The following is a 20,659-nucleotide window of genomic DNA, read 5'->3' on the forward strand; positions in this document are numbered from 1 at the left end:
CACTGACTGCTGCAGGCAGGAACGCCTCTAACCCTTGCCCGAGGCTAGTCTACAAGCAGCTCTGTCTGTGGAATGGACAGGGCCCTGGGCTGGTACGCTGGGCCCCAGGGAGAGCCTCCGGTGTGGGTGCTTCTCACCCCCCGGCTGATGGCCAAAGCCCTGTGGAAACACTCTTGTCCAGGTCTCAGGCACCGTTACCCCAGGTATGGGCCCCTCTGGCTTAAGGCAACGGTGTGTTAATCCTGGCCACAATGGCTGGCTGGATTCGCTAAGGTGGCTGTTGGTAAACCCAGGAGACAGACACAGAGCCACGTCTGCCCCAGCTGTGGGAAAACGTGATGCTATCTCCTCCACTGGAAGGAGGGTGTGAGAAGGCAGAGGCCACAGCTTGCCTTGGGCCCCCGTGGTGGCCTGAGAATGAAGCCGGGTGGTGAGAGGCTTGTAGTGAGAAACTCACACTGACTACGGTTCTTGGAGGGGCTGGGGAAGCCCACCTCTAGGGGTCTAATAGGGAGCCAATAATATCCTTTTTCAGCTCGAAATCTATTTCAGTTGGTTCACTTGTGCAGTCACTTCCCTTCTCTGGCCTTGCTTTGCTCATCTGCAAAAGGGGAACCGAGGACTGAAAGGCATGTCACAGTGAACAGCCTGGTGGGGGGGAGACATGGGGTGGAGACCAGCTGGCGATGAGTCAGCCAACCCACACACGGGGCAGAGTTCCTCACGTCAAGGACTGCCGTGACCTGTAGCCTCTGAGGATTTATGCTGGGAATCATGACCTCACAGCAATTGAAAAGTGTTTGTCAATCAAGAGGGTCTTCAGTTTTGGAGGATTTTAATGCTGGAACAGTTTTTTTGTTTGCTTGCTATTTTTAAAAAAAGACTTTCTGGATTCTAAATCTTTGAGAATCAGAGAAAAACTGGACCCTCTCCCCAGGCAAACACTCAGGGGAAGAACCAGCAGGGTGTGTGACTTCTAGGGACACTTGTGAATGACAGATACCCACTGTGGACCCTCCCCGTTTGCAGAGGGAGACACGGAGGCAGAGGGCAGGGCTTGCCAGAGGGCTGCGGGGCACGGACCCCTGGCCTCTGAGAGTAGCATCCTTCATCCTCCACAAGGTAACGGTCACGCCTTCTCAAGGTACCCGTGGCCCTTCAGGGAATGCCCTCGACAGCAAGAGACTTCTTTTTTTTTTTTTTTTGATTAAATGACAGTGCATGCATGCTAAGTCATTTCAGTTGTGTCCAACTCTTTGCAACCCTATGAACTGTAGCCCACCAGGCTCCTCTGTCCATGGGGATTCTCTAGGCAAGAAGACTGGAGTGAGTTGCCATTTCCTCCTCCAGGGGAATCTTCCCAACCCAGGGATCAAACTCGCATCTCTTACATCTCCTTCATTTGCAGGCGGGTTCTTGACCACATGCGCCACCTGGGACTATGAGTCTATTCCCACTCAGCCCCAAGACAGTACTGCTTGGTTTGGAGATTCTTAGCCTGAGACTGAATCTAAGCCCACAGTGAGGAAGAAGAAAGTGGGGCTGGAAGAGAAGGAGATACATAGCATCCGGCAAACCGACCAACCCGACACCCCAGGATCTGCCCACCAGCAAGCCCTCAAGCCCTAAACACCCCAGTACCCCACCTCTGAAGATTTCTACAAAACTGGCTTTGAGCGCCCATACCCCAGCTGCCTGCCGAAGCGAGCGTAACCGAGTCACAAAGTGCAGATGCTGTCAGTTGAATTTAAAAGACAAAACAATAAATAATCACAAAGGCTGATGAGGAAGAAAGAGCAGCTGGGATATGAAGGATGAGGTATGACTTCTCCCCTCTGACGGTCATGTTTCTAGGATGTCCTCACACAGGTGGCCAGGGGGGATCTGACCCTGATGGCAACTGCTGGCTGGTGCCCCCTCTCCGTCGCAAAGCTCTGGAAGGTTACGGGCACCAAATCCAATAGTTTGTGAAAATAATGTATGGTCCATGGCTGACGGGCCTCTGGATGGAGCCTAGTTCCAACTGAGCTTTGTTGCAGCTCAGACCCTGGCTCCGGAAACTAGAACACTGTCCCCAGCTACAGACCAAGGGGAGTGCACTGCTGGGGTCCCCTTCCCCAAGCTGGGGCTTTTGCCACATTTCAGTCAATGCATGAGTTTCTCCCCCAGTACCAAGGCACATGGAAGCACTTAGACCTGCACTCAGCCAAGATGATAACCACAGAGATCAATTACTCGAGGAAACGTCAGCTTGGGAAGAAGACATCTCCTGGACATTTAGAGTCTCTAAAGACCTTCAGGGCGGGGACCCCTCCTGGCCACGGTTCATTGATCTTTGGGCAGAAAGGGGAGGTGGGGTGGCTGTCCTGGAGGTCATCTTCACCCAGAAACTTCCCAGCGAAAATCAGAGTGTTGGTCTCGGACCCCTCGGTGGAATAGTCTCTGTGCTTCCCACTGGGAGACCAGCCTCTCCTCTAGAATGTGGGAATCCTCAGATGGGACCTCTCCGGAGTCTCCCCACCTCCCCCAGCCCAGAACAGCAGCGAGGGGGTTCTCCCCTCCCGAGACTGGTTCTAAGACTTGCTCTGCAGCCCTGGCAGGGGTCGGCGACCTTGCTGAGTAGATGCTGCCAAATGTTGGGGTGCAAGAGGCTGTGAGGGGCACCTGGGCACACCCCTGAGGCTGGCCCTCGAAGTTCCTGGAGAAGAACGGCTCCGGTGGAGTTGCACACGGCGCACTGTTCTCAGCCCTTCGCAGCGTCATCTCCCCTTGAAGATCCGGATTTTGTTGATGGATGCCAAAGTGGCCGTCACGTTGGACTCGAAGTCCCCATCGTGTACCCCAGTCTTCCGAAAAGCCCCCGCCGATGGGTTGTTCTCCCAGTAGTGGTGCCAGTTCCCTTTGCTGTCCGCCCCAAAGCCATACAAGTCCACCTGCCAAAGGCAAAGCAAAGGTGAGAACCGGAAAATGGGGGAAACAGCTTCCAGGAACCTGGAGCTCCTGGGAGCTTGGTGTAGCAAAGGCAAGTTGAGTAGAAGTCAAGTCCAAGGCCAGAAGGCACAATGGAAGCCTATTGCTTGTCTGTGCCTGCTGGGTCCACCTTCAGGAGGTACAACCTCTCCTTCAAGGATTGAAGAGCAGAACTTCAAAGGCCAGCAGTCTGCCCCTGACCCCAGTTCTGCCTCCTGCTGGTATACCCTGTGAGTGCCAAACCACTTCTTTGAGCCTCACTCTCCTCATCTGGGAGATGGGGCCAAGAGTGACGATCATGGTGAGGTGGGCGTGATCCACCAAGAAAAGGTACTAGTCCTTTTCTTCCCCTAGGCTAATATTCACCTGGTCCACGGGTCCTCACTGTCTGGTGGGCGGGGCGGCGGGGTGGGCTTCTTACGTGCGACAAGCATTTACTGAGCCTTTATTCTGTGTCGAGTGTGCATTAAATCTGTCAGAGTTCAGGGGGATGCTGGAGAAATTAGGAATGAGGGAGTTAGGTCTCAGCCCTTGGAGCTTCTTCTCCTTTTTTTTTTTTAAATCAATATATAAACCTATCTTTATCAATATGCCCTTGCCAGGATGAGTACTGTTTTAGGAAAAAAAAATTGTTTACTTAGACAAAAATGTATATTTTTGGTTATATGAAATCTTACGTATGATTCCAGGATGTTTTCTCTTTCTCTAGCTTCTATGGTCATCTCACCATTTAATAAATTTAAACTGGGGTAAAAGACAAAACGTATGAGAAAACCTTACTTGTACATTATGCAACTTAAATCCTAACTTTTCTTTCCTCAAAACTCTCCATAAAAGTATTTTTAATTAATGTGGTTCTTGGAGAAACAAGTGTTAACACAAAATAATATATTTTATGATCAAATAAGGTAGGAAGTTTAATAGATGGTTATTTGTTTGCTTTTGTTCTGTTCGGAGATCAGCAAACTTATCCTATAAAGGGTCAAATATTAAGTACTTTTTCATATTCTATCTTTTAGAAACAAATCACAGTCCTGCCCATATTCAAAAGGAGGTGATGACAACAAGGTGTGAGTAAGAGTCCCCTTGAGTTGCTAACTTATGACAGCCACCAACTGAGCCCTCAAGAGGGGCTGACGCCAGGGCTTCCCCCCGCCCCCCTCCCCCACCTCCCCGCACCGAGGAGGGAGAGGAGACCGGAGCGGGCAGAGAGTTTGTCCGACAAGGTGACCTTTGCACTGGGCCTTGGAAAATGAGTAGAAGATGACCAGGAAGGGTCTGGCATGCTAAGTCGCTTCAGTCACGTCCGACTCTTTGTGATCCTACGGATCCTAGCCCACCAGGCTTCTTTGTCCATAGAACTGTCCAGGCAAGAATCCTGGAGTGGGTTGCCATGCCCTCCTCCAGGGAATCTTCCCAACCCAGGGATCAGAACCCGTGTCTCTTATATCTCCTTCATTGGCAGGTGGGTTCTTTACCACTAGCACCACCCGGGAAGCCCAAGGGACTGGGGAAGAGGCTTTCAGGGAGAGGAACAGCCATGTGGGCTGCAGCGTGGCAGACAGATTCCAGGGGTGGGGGCCCGCCGGACCAGGAGACAGCTCTGTGCTGACTGCAGGCTTTTCAGGAAATGCCAGCAGGGACACGGCCACCCCAGGGCAGGAGGGAAGAGCTATGCGGGGGCACTCCTGAGGCAGAAGCCCACGGGCTCTGTGACCAGCAGACTGGAGGTGGGGGCTGCAGGGGGAGCTGAGAGGCAGACATGGCTTCTGGTAGGGACACCCAGGTTCTGGCTGAAGGGTGCGGGGAGATGGTGGCAGAACACATGAGTTAGAGATGGTGGGTGGGCTTTGCTACCCCCTCAACTCCTATCTGCAATTTCCAGCTATGAGCCTGCTGGGGGCAAGGATGGACCGTAGGCGACAAGAAGGGACATCAGAGGGTCCTGCCTGAACCAAGGCCAGGGAGGAAGTTGGCGGGGGAACTGTGGTCCCCTTCTTGTTTCACTGCCCACAGGCAGTGAGCACCCCAGATTGCCAATGGAAGCATGGGCACAGCCTGGCAGATGGTGAGGCAAGTCCATGACGGGGAAAGGCATGCTTGGCAAGATCACTGTTTCTCAACCTCGGTGAGTAGTGGAACCCCTGGGTGCCTGGGGGAGCCCTTGGGTCCCTGGATCCCCCTGTCAGCAGTTCTGGTGGAAGTGGGCTGGGCCGTGGCCTGGGGGCTGGAATTTAGCTGCACAGATGATTCTAACGAGCAAATGAGATGGAAACCGAGGCCCCAGACAGCTCCCCCATTACAATCCACTCCCTTATTCTGTCCCCAGGTCTGAGCTTCTACCTGCTGGGCCTGGCCCTGCCCGGGACAGCTCTTACACCAGGAGAACACGGCTCCTTCCTGGAAGATCCTGTGGAGGAGGCACTGCAAGCCCCACAGTGGAGACAGGACCTGAGCTCCCAGAAGAGGCCTTGGGGTGGGGATGGAGGTCCTGACCGCAGGCGCCCTCACCGCCCCATGTGGAACACGAGGCAGCGGGGGATGGGGTGCGTCCTACCTCATCACAGACGTGCAGTGAGAAGATAATCGAGAGGATGCCGGTGGATGGGTACCGCCCGTGGCCCTGCAGCCAGCTGTCGAAGACGTACTTGATGAAGGCCGGGTGGTAAATCAGGATCTGCAGAGGGAAGGATGCGGCCCAGGGTGAGGGGGCTGGGGGAGGACACCAGGTACGTGTCAGGTGCCACTCACTGTTGTGTCCACAGGGGACACAGCAGTGCCCGGAGCTCATATCCCTACACAGGGGGTTGGGAGGCGTACGATCTAGTGGAAAATATGGACCCTAACCTAAATCATGAAAGGCTAGGCTGGATGAAGCACAAGCTGGAATCAAGATTGCAGGGAAAAGTATCAATGACCTCAGATATGCAGAAGACACCACCCTTATGGCAGAAAGTGAAGAAGAACTAAAGAACTTCTTTGATGAAGGTGAAAGAGGAGAGTGAAAAAGCTGGCTTAAAACTCAACATTCAGAAAACTAAGATCATGGCATCTGGTTCCATCACTTCATGGCAAATAGATGGGGAAACAATGGAAACAGTGACAGACTTTATTTGGGGGGGCTCCAAAGTCACTGCAGATGGTGACTGCAGCCATAAAATTAAAAGACGCTTGCTCCTTGGAAGAAAAGCTATGACAAACCTAGACGGCATTTATAAAGCAGATACATTACTTTGCCGACAAAGGTCTGTATAGTAAAGCTATGTTTTTTCCAGTAGTCATGTACGGATGTAAGAATTGGACCATAACGAAAGCTGAACGCCAAAGAATTGATGCTTTTGAACTCGAACTCTGTTGGAGAAGACTCTTGAGAGTCCCTTGGACTGCAAGGAGATCCAACCAGTCCATCCTAAAGGAGATCAGTCCTGGGTGTTCATTGGAAGGACTGATGCTGAAGCTGAAGCTCCAATACTTTGGCCACCTGATGTGAAGAACTGACTCATTGGAAAAGATCCCCATGCTGGGAAAGATTGAAGGCAGGAGGAGAAGGGGATGACAGAGGATGAGATGGTTGGATGGCATCACCGACTCGATGGACATGAGTTTGAGCAAGCTCCGGGCTTGGTGATGGACGGGGAAGCCTGGCATACTGCAGTCCATGGGGTCGCAAAGAGTCAGACATGACTGAACGACTGAACTGAACTGAACCTAAATCACGGATACACAGAGGATGCTGGAAAAGAATGATGAGACCACAGAGAAAAACAAAGCAGAAAAAGGTGAGGAAGCACTAGAGTGAGAAGGTGGCATCTGAACAACAGTCAAGGAGGCCAGGAGCAGGACATGAGGCTGCAGGAGAAGGTTCCAAGGGAAGAGCATGGGCTGGGGATAAGGACACTCCTCGCACACTGCAGGAAGACACCAAGCCACCTGTCCAGCCTGACACGGGCCTGAATGACCTGCAGGCCCTAAAATGACCTCACATGCCAGCTGTCCCTCTCCTCATGTCACAGGTGAGGAAATCAAGGCTCAGAAACATGAAGTAACGTGCTCAACAGCACATTGCCACCCCTGGGAGGACATCAGCGCCAACCACTTAGTGAACAAGCTGTGTGTCTCTGGGCAAGTTACCTGGCCTCTCTGAACCTGATCTCTTCATCTCCATTCAACACTTCACTTCCACCATCTCTTTGCCCTTTGCCCACATCTTAGCCAACCCCACACCAGGGCCTACTGGGGAACATGGTGATGCAGAGAGAAGGAGGCGAAGACTGGCTTTGAGATGCTCACACCATAGGGGCAGTGGTTCTCAAACAGCGTCAGCATCCTTGGGGGGCTTGTAAAAACCCAGAGCTTCTGATTCAGTGGATCTAGGGTGGCCAGAGGATCTGCACTGGTGACAAGGGCTGGTCCAGGGTCCAGGTTTAGGGAAACTCTCCAGGGTTTGTCTCTCCACTCTCGAAGTGGGGGCCCATCCCCTGCCGCCAGCGCTGGGGGCCCAGGGACTCTCTGCAGCCAGATGCTGGCAGAGCAGGGAGAAGGCTTTCTCTGTCATCAGGAGGAGACTTGAAAGCGAGGCTGAGCTCAGAGGACAAGGCACCTGCGCCTTGACTCACCTTATTCTTTTTCACTTTGATCTTCGCAGGGACAGGAACGTAGGTACTGCAGGAGGACAAGGCAGGGGGTTAGTATGGGGAGGGGGTCGGCTGCCTGGGCATTTGCTGGGGAGGCGAGGGCTGGAGACGCAGGTGGACCACCGGGAGAGGTAGGTGGACCACCGGGAGAAGCACTCATTCACTAAGGGGCTCCACCTCCTGCAGTAGCACATTATGGTCACCAGAGGGCAATCGTGGCTAATTCGTGGACCTTCTGCAGAGGTTGAAGCTGACCCAGCCCCTCCTCTGCCCAAGCCCGCTGCTTCCCTCACTGCCCTGCACCCCAAATCCCTCGGGTTTCCTAACCAGGCCTTGGACAAGGAGGCTCTCAGCCATCTGGGCACTAAGCCCCTTCTCTTTCAGGCAGGAATGGGACTAGGTGTGAGCCTGGCTCTATGTAGAGGCCAAGCCTCCGGGTCTCCTTGGAGGACAGAGGTCATGAGAAGGACTAGTGTGAATTTAGCAAGACACGTGCCAAACGGCCAGAACAAATCAGATGTGAACTAACTCCTCATCGCTCCAGGCAGGACTGGTGACTCACAGCAGAGCCGACGTGCTCCTCACTCGGTCTCCCTAGCCGCCCCCCAGCCCAGCTGGGACCGTTTTGACAGTGTGAGAGGCAGGCAGGGTGGGGGGCTGTCATAATAGGGGAGCAGCACAGAGATGAGAAAGTTCAGCATGCAGAACTGACACCGCCAGGCTCTCTCCAGCAGGGTCCTCCTCCTGAGGGACTCACAGGGCGTCTGGGGAAGCAAGGGCAACCCACTCCAGTCTTCTTGCCTGGAGAATCCCATGGACAGAGGAGCCTGGTGGGCTACAGTCCACAGGGTCGCAAAGAGTCAGACACAACCAAGCGACTAACACTTTCGCTTTTCACTTTGGGGAAGCAAACCTGGGAGGTCTATTGTGTTGTGGCGTGGGGAGTCATGAGCAGGAGGAAGGCCAGAGCTCGGGGGGCATCAGGGTGATGGGAGGAAGGGTACCAGGAAGAGCCAGAGGTAGCCTGGGGGCGGGGCTCTGCCGTCTAGGATGAGGCTTCGGGAGGGGAGGTGTGCCGGTGGAAGAACAGCATGAATGTGGCTGTTGTGGGTGGAACAGCATGGCAGGGGGCTCAGAGGCCCTCACTCAGCAAGGAGGAGCAGTGACCCCCCACCCAGATGCCCCAAGGGGACTTACTGGGAGATGGTGCCCGTGGTGGTGGCACTGATCACCCACTCCAGGTCGATGGTCTTGAAGGGGACCAGGACCATGCTGACGTTCTCTGCCAGCTCCCTGAAGCTCTCGGGGTATACGAGGTGGTGGGTGGTCTTCCTCCCGACGTCAGCCTCAAACCCTGCAGTGGGGGCCTTGTTCATCCTGGGAGGGGGAGGGAGAGATGACAGGTATCACGTCAGCATCAAAACTGACTTGGGGGTCAGCTTTAGCTCAGAGACACTGTGCTGTGCCCCCTTCACTGGGCCCCAACTTCCTCATCTGTAAAATGGGCACAGTGAGGGCACAGGTCAGCCAGCTTTTGCTACTTTTTTCTCATTCATGGTCTCAGGTGAGTCTAACCATCCTCGCCACCAACAGCTGACTCTGTCCCGGTGCAGTGATGTACCTCGTTGACCTTTAATGATAACTGGTATATGTATTTTATGGTCCTATTTTTATGGCCAAACTAATCTGAGCATAAAGAACTTATCCCAGAACACAAGAGCTACCCAGTGGTGGCCTTGAACTCAGGGCCTGTCGACCCTAAACCTGACTCTTTCCCCCTCACCATAGACATTCCCACTGGACACCAGGACACCCCGAGGCCAGGTGCGTGGTCTAAAGACATAAAGTCAGAGTCCACAGAAATGGGGGTCAGTTCTAGAAGGGGCCTGGGGATGGTTGCCTGAGTTTCTCACACTGGGCACTGGTGCCCTGGGTCTGGTGCCTGGTGTGGGGGCAACGAGAAACCCAGGAGAGAGGTGGGCATCTTCCTGGAACATTCATTTTACTTGGAGAGAGGGAAACTTATTTTGCATTAGAAGTATAAGTTATATTACAGCCTAGATGGCCAAGCAGGGACGGACTGTAAAGATGAAACAAGAGTCTCAAGTTAGTCTTGTCCTCCAGCCAGGCCCCGCCAGGCCGAGTTCCCAGCCCACTGGGTGCTTCTCTGCACAGTCTCCTCTCTGGGTTCAGAGAGGCCTTGCGGATCCATCCCTATCCTGCAATGCACATGGGGAAACTGAGGCCCCGGGGAAGTCTGGGCTCCCAGACTGGAGTCCTGACCTCCTGACCCCGAGCCACGACGCCCTCTGCAGCTCCAGGGGCCCAGGTGGGGGTGGCGGGGTGGGCTGGGGGCGAGGGCCGGCACTCACCTGAGCACAAAGTCGTGGCTGTCTATCTGAGGCCCGTACCAGGACTCCTTCAGGTTGCCCGAGTTGCCCACGACGGCGCAGCGCCGGCAGCCCCCCGAGCTCTTCTCCAGCAGGGGGTCCACGTCCCCGGGCACCACCCGGAACAGCTCCTTGATGGTGTCGTTCAGGTTTTTAGGCTGCTTCTCCCGCTGGAGCTTCTGTGGGCAGAGGACGCGGGATGCAAGTCAGCCGGGCTGGGCCACCGCTGGTCCCGGCGGCTGGAGCCCAAGCCCCTCGGGGCTGGTGACCTGGCTCCTCCTGAGGCACCTGGAGATGGAGCTCCACCTCCCCAACAGGAGCCCACGGGCCACCTGGGGAGGTGGGAAGGCCAGAGTTCATTCATTCAGTCTACAAATGCTTACTGAGCCCCTGCTATGCTTGGTGGGTAAAGAGCCTGCTTGCGATGCAGGAGACCCAGGTTTGACTCTTGGGTTGGGAAGATCTCCTGGAGAAGGGAATGGCAACCCACTCCAGTAGTCTTGCCTGGAGAAGCCCATGGACAGAGGCTACAGTCCATAGAGTCACAAAGAGTCAGATATGACTGAGAGACTGACACTGTCACTTTCATGAATGTGGTACAGCTCTGGTCTCTTGAGACCAGGTGGTATGAGTGAGGCACGTGGAAGAAAGGTCAGCTGACCCTCCATGCCCGTCTCCCCTCCCCATCCTACTGCTCGGCAACCTCAGCCCAGGACCACTGGGGTCTGTCCAGATCTAAGAATCAGCGCATCGCCGGTTGCATCAAGGAGTCCACTGTCTGCTTAACAAATTATTTTCATGTCCACACCCAAGGTCAACTACCCTGGGAACTCCCTGACCCCCGGGCGTGGGCAAACACTGGGTTTATCCTGAGGGCGACCAGCCACCTGGTTGGCTCAGGGTTAAGCAGTTTCCCTGACTTCCCAGGTAGCTCAGTGGTAAACAATCTGCCTGCCAATTCAGGAGACACGGGTTAGATTCCTGGCTCAGGAAGACCCCCTGGAGGAGGAAATGGCAACCCACTCCAGTATTCTTGTCTGGAGAATCCCACGGACAGAGGAGCCTGGCAGGCTACAGTCCACGAGGTCAGACACAGCTGAGCGCTAGCACTGGAAGCGGGACTCTCAGTGACGAGAGTGGGGAGAGCAGGTTGCCATGCTGAGGCCCTCTCTGCCCACCCATGTCCGCCCACCGCCTCTGGGGGAGCTTCGCCACGCTGACACAGACCCTTCCCCAACTCAGAGTGAAACCTGGAGAGATCCCTTAAGAAGCATCGCATCTCCAGCGTCACCAGGCCACAGTGCTGTCAATTCAGAGGTGGACAAGGAAGGAGAGTCTGAGTCCGCTGAGCAGGTCCCAAATCCAAAGGGGAATTTGAAGCCAGGCTTTTATAAGGCCCACCTTGGCGTCTCTCCCCCAACACCACTCCTGTCTTAGAGCCCTGGAACCTCGACCTACGGAAAGCCCAGTCCCTGAGGCTGGGTCGGGGGAGGTGGCTGTGGGGTGAGTCTCACCTGTCTCACCAGCCCCAAGGACAGGGGAGGGGCTGTGGGACAGAAAGGTGAGGTTAGCAGTTGCTCTGGCCACGTCTAGGAGATCAGTGACCGGGGGATTGTGTGGGGAGGTCCTCGGGCACCCGGTCCCCACCTGGCACGGGAGGAATCAGCATCCACAACAAGAGGCGCAGCGGGAGACCCAGATGGTCCTGTGGGTAAAGCCACCTAGCATCTTCTCTAGTCTAAGATACGGCACATGCCTGGGGAGCCGCGGGCAATGACGTCAGGACCGCAGGCACACCCCTACTGTAAACATCACACAGGATGGTAACCATGAAAGAAAAAGGGAAACTAACAAATGTTGGTGAGGACCTGGAGGATCTGGGGCCCTCGTGCCTTGCTGGTGGGAACGTAAGATAGTGCAGCCATGGTGGCACACTGCTTGGCGGTTCCTCAGCGATTCCATCGCTAAGTATTAAAAAGAACTGATCAGGGACCTCCCTGGTGATTCAGTGGTTAGGACTTGGCGCTTGTACTGCTGAGGGTCCAGGTTCAATCCCTGGTCAGGGAATTTAAGGTCCCACAAGCTGCAACCAAGAAAAGAGAGAAATAAACCCGAAATCAGGGTCCTGAACAAGTTCACTTGTGTTCAGAGCAGCATTGCTCACAATAGACAAAAGGTGGAAACAACCCAAGGGTCCATTGACAGATGAATGAATAAACAAAATGTGGAACATCCATACAATGGAATATCACTCAGTTATAAATTTAAAAGGGGGGACATTTCAATATATAGTACCAAAGGATGAATTTTGAAAACACTTATGTTAAGTGTTATTTCTCTGACTTACTTGCCAGACATATAAGGACATATTGTACGATTCCACTTACAGGAGATACTAGAGTCACCAGATTCATCAAGACAGAAAGTAGAATGGTGGTTGCCTGGGAGATGAGAGGGACGGTAGGGGGTCGTTATTATTTGATGGGTGTGGGGTTTCCCTGGGGTGGTGAAAGTGCCAGGTATGGGTAGTGGTGATGGTTACCCAACATCATGAATGCATTTACTGTCACTGAATTGCACATTTATTCCACTCATCTCACACGCTAGTAAAGTAATACTCAAAATTCTCCAAGCCAGGCTTCAGCAATACGTGAACTGTGAACTTCCAGATATTCAAGCGGGTTTTAGAAAAGGCAGAGGAACCAGAGATCAAATTGCCAACATTTGCTGGATCATCGAAAAAGCAAGAGAGTTCCAGAAAAACATCTATTTCTGCTTTATTGACTATGCCAAAGCCTTTGACTGTGTGGATCACAATAAACTGTGGAAAATTCTGAAAGAGATGGGAATACCATACCACCTGACCTGTGTCTTGAGAAACCTGTATGCAGGTCAGGAAGCAACAGTTAGAACTGGACATGGAACAACAGACTGGTTCCAAATAGGAAAAAGAGTACGTCAAGGCTGTATATTGTCACCCTGTTTATTTAACTTACATGCAGAGTACATCATGAGAAACGCTGGGCTGGAAGAAGCACAAGCTGGAATCAAGATTGCCGGGAGAAATATCAATAACCTCAGATATGCAGATGACACCACCCTTTTGGTAGAAAGTGAAGAAGAACTAAAGAGCCTCTTTATGAAAGTGAAAGAAGAGAGTGAAAAAGTTGGCTTAAAGCTCAACGTTCAGAAAACTAAGATTATGGCATCTGGTCCCATCACTTCATGGGAAATAGATGGGGAAACAGTGGAAACAGTGTCAGACTTTATTTTTGGGGGCTTCAAAATCACTGCTGATGGTGACTGCAGCCATGAAATTAAAAGACGCTTACTCCTTGGAAGGAAGGTTATGACCAACCTAGATAGCATATTTAAAAGCAGAGACATTACTTTGCCAACAAAGGTCCGTCTAGTCAAGGCTATGGTTTTTCCAGTGGTCATGTATGGATGTGAGAGTTGGACGGTGAAGAAAGCTGAGTGCCAAAGAATTGATGCTTTTGAACTGTGGTGTTGGAGAAGACTCTTGAGAGTCCCTTGGACTGCAAGAAGATCCAACCAGTCCATCCTAAAGGAGATCAGCCCTGGGTGTTCATTGGAAGGACTGATGTTGAAGCTGAAACTCCAATACTTTGGCCACCTCATGTGAAGAGTTGACTCACTGGAAAAGACCCTAATGCTGGGAAGGATTGGGGGCAGGAGGAGAAGGGGACGACAGAGGATGAGATGGTTGGATGGCATCACTGACTCGATGGACATGGGTTTGGTAGACTCTGGGAGTTGGTGATGGACAGGGAGGCCTGGCGTGCTGCGATTCATGGGGTTGCAAAGAGTCAGACACGACTGAGCAACTGAACTGAACTGAATTGCACATTTATAAAGAGTTAAGATGATAAATACTGTATGTATGCGGTGGTGGTTTAGTCACTCAGTCACATCTGACTCTTTGTGACCCCACGGACAGTAGCCCACCAGGCTCCTGTGTCCATGGGATTCTCCAAGCAAAAATACTGGAGTGGGTTGCCATTTCCTTCTCCAGGGGATCTTCCCAACCCAAGGATCAAACCCACGTCTCTTGCATCTCCTGCATTGGCAGGTGGATTCTTTACCTCTAGCCCATCTGGGGAGTCCATGTGATGTCTATTCTATCACAACAAGACAAAAATCACATCCAGATTAAACACTTGCTCCTATAGGACCTCCAGGGGCAGCTCCAGGCTCCTGAATACACGGTTACCTGGGGATCTCGCTAACATGCAAGATCTGGGCTCCAGATCCAGCATTTCTTACAGGCTCTCAGGCGGTGCTTCTGCTGGTAAAGTGGGGACCACACTCTGACAACCCCTGGGATTGAAGACCACAGCCAAGCTCCCCATCAGGAACTTCCTCCAAGAACACCCACACAGGAAGGGCCCAGACATCATGAGGATGCACCCAAGACCAGAGAGAGTCCCCCATCTGTGTCACTACCTTGGGGAGCATGATGCTGTATGCTGGGTTAAGGAGCCACATGGCATTCTTTAATCCAGCACTCAGCAGTAGTTACTGAGCACCTACTACACTATACATGTGTCTGCTTAGTCTCAGGGGATACGTGTCTGACCCCTGAAGGCTCAGAGCTGGCAGGATACTCCTGTTGGGAGGACAGCCTCTCATTGTCCCATCCACTTATTATCGCCTCACTCCTTGATTCATTTTAAAAAGTTGTTGTTCAGTCGCTCAGTCATGTCCAACTCTTTGAGACCCCGTGGACTGCAGCACACCAGGCTTTCCTGTCCTTCACCATCTCCCAGACCCTGCTCAAACTCATGTCTGTTGAGCCAGTGATGCCACCCAACCATCTCATCTCTATTGCCCTCTTCTCCTCCTTCCCTCACTCTTTCCCAGCATCAGGATCTTTTTCAATGAGTCGGCTTTTCTCATCAGGTGGCCAAAGTATTGGAGTTTCAGCATCAGTCCTTCCAAGGAATGATCAGGGCTGATTTCCCTTAGGATTGACTGCTTTTAAAGAGTAAGTTTATTTTAAAAGGCAATCTCATATCTCTGCCACACGTGAAAGCAAGAGTTACTTGGCAGAAGTAAAAAAGTAATCATCCCATACGATGAAAACAAAATCACCTTATTCACTTCTAGCTCCATCCTGTTGCTTGCCCAGGCAAGCCGCCCTGTCTTTGCTATTAATAGAACTGAGACGGGCAGATGTTAAAAGGCTGCATCACGAAACAAGGAGGCACATGTAACCCTTGCAACTTCAAAGACGGAAAGAGAATTAAAGCAGGGATGACTTCCTCTGACCCCTGCCTGACTTGATGCTCTTAAAGGCCCCGCCCCCGTATCACCAGGAATCACACCCCGGAGCCCCAGCTCACACTCCAGGAATCTTGGCTCTGTTCCCGACCTTCATTGGCTGGAGGGGAGACTGAGGTCCAGAAATGGAAAGATCCAGGCCACCGGGGGAGGGCAGAGTGGGTAGAACCGAGGGTAGCGGGCTGGGGTCTAGCTGTGTTTCTGGGGATGAGAACCCTAAAGCGTCCCCTCACTGGCTTGGGGAGCTGAGGCCGGTCACACCCTGCTGCGTCCCTGTCCTCCCTGGGAAAGGACCTCCTGATTTCTGTCTTCTGTAAATGACAACGCAAAGTCCCAGAGGGCTGCTGACAAGCACACAGGAGAGAGTGGGCAGAGGTTCAAAGTTGCCTCCTCCCCTTCAGTCTCCTGACTAGTTTCCAAGTACTGTAGTGTATTTCCCTGTCTACAGTCAGGGCTCAACCAATGCCTGCCTGCTGCTGGTAGGGCTCCTGTCTTAGGGCAGAGCCCGGAGGCAGAAGCTGAGACAGCCAGCATGACCCTAATGTGAAGGACGTGGGGGATTTTGTGATCCCCAAGGCACCTGGGCTGTCAGCTCCCAGCCCCTGAAGCCTCCGTCCCTGGTCCGCCCTCCCTGCCCTCGCTCCCATGTGGGTGTGGAGAGGCCACAGTGGGCAAGAAGGTGGAAAACAACGGTGCCTGGGGGCAGACGGCAGAGCCCCAGGCCTGGCTTTGTATTGACAGCCGGGTGAGAGCCCCAGGCCTGGCTTTGTATTGACGGCCGGGTGACCTCAGTCAAGTCCTTCACGTCCACCTGGAGACAAAGACTGAGCAGAGGGGGAGGAGTGGGTCTAGGCCCAGCCCCTCTACTCACGGCATCCAGCACCTTCTGTGGCCCCCTGCCAGCCCACCAGCCTGCAGGGCATTTCCCGCCAGGCTCATCACATTTGAAAGGCAGGGCTCTGTGTTCAGCATCCTAAATCTGGATCTATCCTGGATGCCCGGGGGCTTTTCGGCAGTGCTATGGTGCCTCCTGGGAGCTCTCAGGATGGTTTTGATTTCAGCATTCTGTGTCTCTGCCTGGAGGGACAGGAGTGCTTGTCAGATGTGGTGTCCCGACTCTTTATTCAAAACATGTGGTCTGTGTGTCGTCAGGGAACCCAGAAGCTCGAAAGCCCTGCTCCCTTCTGTTGATTTCTGTTGGTTAGGCCCCTTCTCGCCTCCCCTCCTCCCCTGCAAAGTCCCTACCAAGTGGCCACCAGAGGCTAAACTCCAGCAAAGAAGGACTGCAGACAAGCACTGGCTTGGGGATTAAAAAAACTGATAAAATGTTAACAGCCATGTGGGAAAACATTCAGCCTTCCTACGAGCTAAAAAAAAATGTGAATTCATTATCCCTTGCCCATTAAAGCAGCACAAATAAATAAAAATGTTAAAACCTAATGTTTGCACTGTTGTAGAGAAACCTGGTGAGGAGACTATTATGACTTCAATCTGAAACTCAGCAAAATGAAGTTCCTCAGAATCATTCTTGATATAATATAGGAAATTAAGAGCAAAACCCAGGGACCCTGGGTGCCTATTATCCATCACTCTGTCTTGTGATTGTCCATTTTCTCTTCTCTCCCACCATCCCTAAAAAGGAAAAGCTCTTTTTTCCATTTAAATATATTGGCATCTACTAGATGATCAATAAATCTTGAATGACTGGGTATTTCTCACTCTTCTTCAATCCATTTTGCATTTGACAACTAGGAAAGGAAAGGAAAGGGAAGTCGCTCAGTTGTGTCTGACTCTTTGCGACCCCGTGGACTGTAGCCTACCAGGCTCCTCCGTCCATGGGATTCTCCAGGCAAGAATACTGGAGTGGTTTGCCATTTCCTTCTCCAGGGGATCTTCCCGACCCAGGGATCGAACCCAGGTCTCCTGCATTGGAGGCAGACGCTTTAACCTCTGAGCCACCAGGGAAGTCCAAACTAGAGTGACCTTTTAAACAGCTAGATCAGATCAGGGACCTCTCCTGATTAAAACTCTTTGAAGTTTTCTGCCACACTTAGACACAAATGCCACACTCTTCGCTTTGGGTCTTGCTCGCTCCCAGACCTCCTCCAGAGCAGCAAACCCTGCTCATGGCCACATAGAGCTCCTCTACTCACCTCCCCCTTTCCCAAGACAGCAAGCTGATGCTGCCTCAGGGCTCTTGCACCTGCTGTCCCTGTGACCTACTGCAATTTCCCCAGATCCTTCCACGGCCTGTGTCCTCTCTGCCTTTAGTCTCCACTCAAGTCCTGGCTCCTCAGAGACCTTCCCATTGACCCCATTTATAGAGGCTTCTGCACCAAGCTCCTCCCTATCACAAACCCCTTTGTTTCTCCTCTGAGCACTTCTATCTGAGCCCATCTTGTTTGTTTGTTATCCATCTCTCTCTGCCAGAATATAACTCCATGAGAAGAGGATTCTGTCTTTTTTGCTTCTCAATAATAGTTAAATAGTGGCCTCTAAAAAGGTATGTCCAAGTCCTGACCCCTGGAACCTGTGAATGGGACTTTATTTGGAAAAAAAATCTTTGCAGAGGTAGTTAAGGAATTCGAGATGAGGTCCTCTTGAATACAGAGTGGGCCCTAAACTCAGTGACAGGTGTCCTTACAGAGGAAGGAAGAGAGGTGCTTAAGACACAGTGAAGGGGGCCATGTGAAGATGGAGGCACAGACTGGAGGGATGCGTCTACAAGCCAAGGAATTCACAGCGACCAGCGACCCTCAGAAGCAGGGAGAGAGGTGTGAGACGGAGTGTCTCAGAGCCTCTAGAGGAACCAGCCCTGCTGATCTCAGACTTGATCAGGCTAATCTCAACCTTGATCTCAGATTCTGCCTCCAGAAACAAGAGGGAACGCATGTCTATAGCTTCAAGCCACCTTCTAAGTCACCAGTTACGGCAGACACCGGAAACGCCTATAGAACCTTCGGCTCTGATTTCTATAGAGTGCATTCTCAATACGGAGATGCTGCATGAATGAATGACTGATATTCCGAATCCCACAGGCGCCTGGCAGGGCCCCAGGTGCACACCAGGGACTGAGTGTTTGGCCGTCAGGAGCCCCCCACCCCGCCTCCCACGAGCCCCACCCGCAGCCTCGGTCCTCACCAGCCACCAGTGGTAGGTGTCTTCCTCCAGGAGCGCGTTCTTGGCCGTCAGCAGCGGCTGTATGGACTGGTTGAATCGCTCGTCAAACCAGGAGGAGACCCTGCGCTGCCCGATGCAGCGAGTACAGGTACAGGGCCTGTTGGAATACTTCATGAGCTTCTTGAAGTTCTCTGAGAGCTCGTGGACCATCTGCTTGGGGAACCAGGTGGTGGCCAGCATGGTGTGAGAGTAGTTCAGGAAGAAGGAGGTGAGGAAGATGAAGAGGACGAGGAGTGTGAGCACTTTGAGAGTTCTCTTCCTCATGGTCGCCGTTTCTGCTTTCCTGAGTTGGGGGTGTGCCCAGGGATGGGCTGGAGGAAACCACGCCTAATTGGGGAAGAACTCCCAAGAAAGAACCCAGAGATAGAGGCTCAGTCACAGGGCAGGACAAGACAGGGATGGCCAGGGAGCTTTAGAGCCTCCTGGTGGCCCCCTCTGCTGGTTGATGGCCACCAGGCTGTGCTGGACATCACCCGCGGTACTCAAAGGCTAAGTGGACCACTCGTGGTGGGTTGGCTCTGCTGGCATGCAATTTGTCTTTTCAGGAAATAAGACAAATTGGCCCGTTTCATCAGCAATCCTCAAACAGCCGATAATGTCTCTTGATGAAGCTTTAATCAAAACTTAATAACCGTGATTTCCTTTCCCATCAAAGGGGGTGGCAGGGTAATTAATCCTTGTGACAGCCCAGGGTCCCTCGGAGGTGAAGACGTCGCAGGAAGGGCCGCGGTGCGGGACAGAGAAAAGCTGTTTCTGCCGCTGCCCTCTGGACAGGATGGTGCGTGACAATCCTTAATTAGAACTGGGTCTTGCCCACGCTGTCACCAGAGATGTGGTGGGGAAGCAGCTGGCTTGATGAAGGCACTGAGGGTTGTCTGTCATCTATACAGAGAAAGAGGAAGAAAACAGGATGAACGTCTATTCCCTTCTTATAAAAAAACCTTTCCTCTCTCTCCACTTCCTCCCTTTCTGCTCTGTTGCAACACCATCGATATGGCAGGTGGGCACCTTTTTAACCTTTTGAGCTTCAGTGCGTGCATGTGTACTGCTGCTGCTGCTGCTAAGTCACTTCAGTCGTGTCCGACTCTATGTGACCCCATGGACTGTAGCCTACCAGGCTCCTCCGTCCGTGGGATTTTCCAGGCAAGAGTACTGGAGTGGGGTGCCATTGCCTTCTCCGTGCCTGTGTACAGTGGGATGTTAACGCCTATTGTGCAAGGTTGCCAAGAGACGCAGAAGGTATCCCCCCACATCTTTCCTGCAACCAGAACCTAGTACATTAAAGCACTTGACCAAAGTTTGTGAAATGAGTTAATAACGCATGTACGGGGCTGGGCACACAGAGCTTGCTGAGCATATGCTACTTTCCTTCTCCTTCACTCTTTCTTGGATTCTGAAGTTCAACAACAACCAAAATACTACTCTTAGAGGGTAGCCCAGGCTTCTACCTGGTCCAGGTTCAAGTACTGGTTTACTAGCTGAATGGTTTGGGGCAATTTATTCAATCTTCCTGACCCTCAGTTTTCCCTTCTGTAAAATGGGACAATAATACCTTCACTTATGGGATGGCCATGAAGATAAGACAAAATGCTCTCTGCTGAGTTTCTGGTATTCATTAAGGAATTGCTAAACTTTCTGTCCCCAGTGGCTCAGCTAGTAAAGAACTTGCCTGCCAATGTGGAAGACACAAGAGATGCAGGCTTGATCCCTGGGTCAGGAAGATCCTCTGGAGAAGGAAATGGCAACCCACTCCAGTATTCTTGCCTGGAAAATTCCATGGACAAGAGGAGCCTGGCAGGCTACAGTCCACGGGGTCATAAAGAGTCAGACATGACTATGCACACACACACAAACTTTTCTTTGCCATTTTCTATGTATGAATGGATATTCTTGGATGAGCTGCTAAGAGCCAGAGAGGATGGTGGATTTATGCATATCTATTTGCTCGACTAACAAAGTATATGGTCACCCAGATAGGGGTTTCCCAAGTTGTCCAAAGAAGAAACAGATTCAAAGAGATTAAGCCGCTTTGCCCAAGGTTATGGGGAAAGGAAGAAGTGAGATCTGAGTCTGGATCCCAGATCTTCTGAGTCCATGCACCTGGAGGGGCCAGGATACCAGGAACAGGGCAGGAGTGTGCCCCGGATGGACACCCTGTCCGTTAATTGGGCCCCAGATGAC

At 52.4% G+C, this 20,659-nt stretch overlaps 1 protein-coding gene across 14 annotated transcripts in view; it reads right to left on the reverse strand.

Moving 5' to 3' along the window:
- Nucleotides 1-1,726: 1,726 nt before the first annotated feature.
- Nucleotides 1,727-20,659, reverse strand: part of ST3GAL1 (ST3 beta-galactoside alpha-2,3-sialyltransferase 1) — a 91,523-nt gene continuing 72,590 nt past the window's right edge. For 7 of the 14 annotated variants that reach the window (XM_081505422.1, XM_081505420.1, XM_081505421.1 and 4 more), the window contains 6 exons: nucleotides 18,440-19,360; nucleotides 9,977-10,173; nucleotides 8,802-8,981; nucleotides 7,587-7,632; nucleotides 5,528-5,647; nucleotides 1,727-2,933 (listed from right to left, as the gene is read on the reverse strand). In XM_081505422.1, the coding sequence (XP_081361548.1) occupies nucleotides 2,760-2,933; nucleotides 5,528-5,647; nucleotides 7,587-7,632; nucleotides 8,802-8,981; nucleotides 9,977-10,173; nucleotides 18,440-18,742 (1,020 nt within the window). In that variant the 5' untranslated portion in view covers nucleotides 18,743-19,360 and the 3' untranslated portion in view covers nucleotides 1,727-2,759. Of the gene's footprint in view, nucleotides 2,934-3,336; nucleotides 3,464-5,527; nucleotides 5,648-7,586; nucleotides 7,633-8,801; nucleotides 8,982-9,976; nucleotides 10,174-18,439; nucleotides 19,361-20,659 lie in introns of all 14 variants that reach the window. The other 7 variants (XR_014058103.1, XR_014058102.1, XR_014058104.1 and 4 more) reach the window with 2 other exon arrangements.

The sequence above is a fragment of the Giraffa tippelskirchi genome, chromosome 6 (assembly GCF_054371585.1).
Source record: "Giraffa tippelskirchi isolate mGirTip1 chromosome 6, T2T-mGirTip1v1.2.pri, whole genome shotgun sequence".
Lineage (NCBI taxonomy): Eukaryota > Metazoa > Chordata > Mammalia > Artiodactyla > Giraffidae > Giraffa > Giraffa tippelskirchi.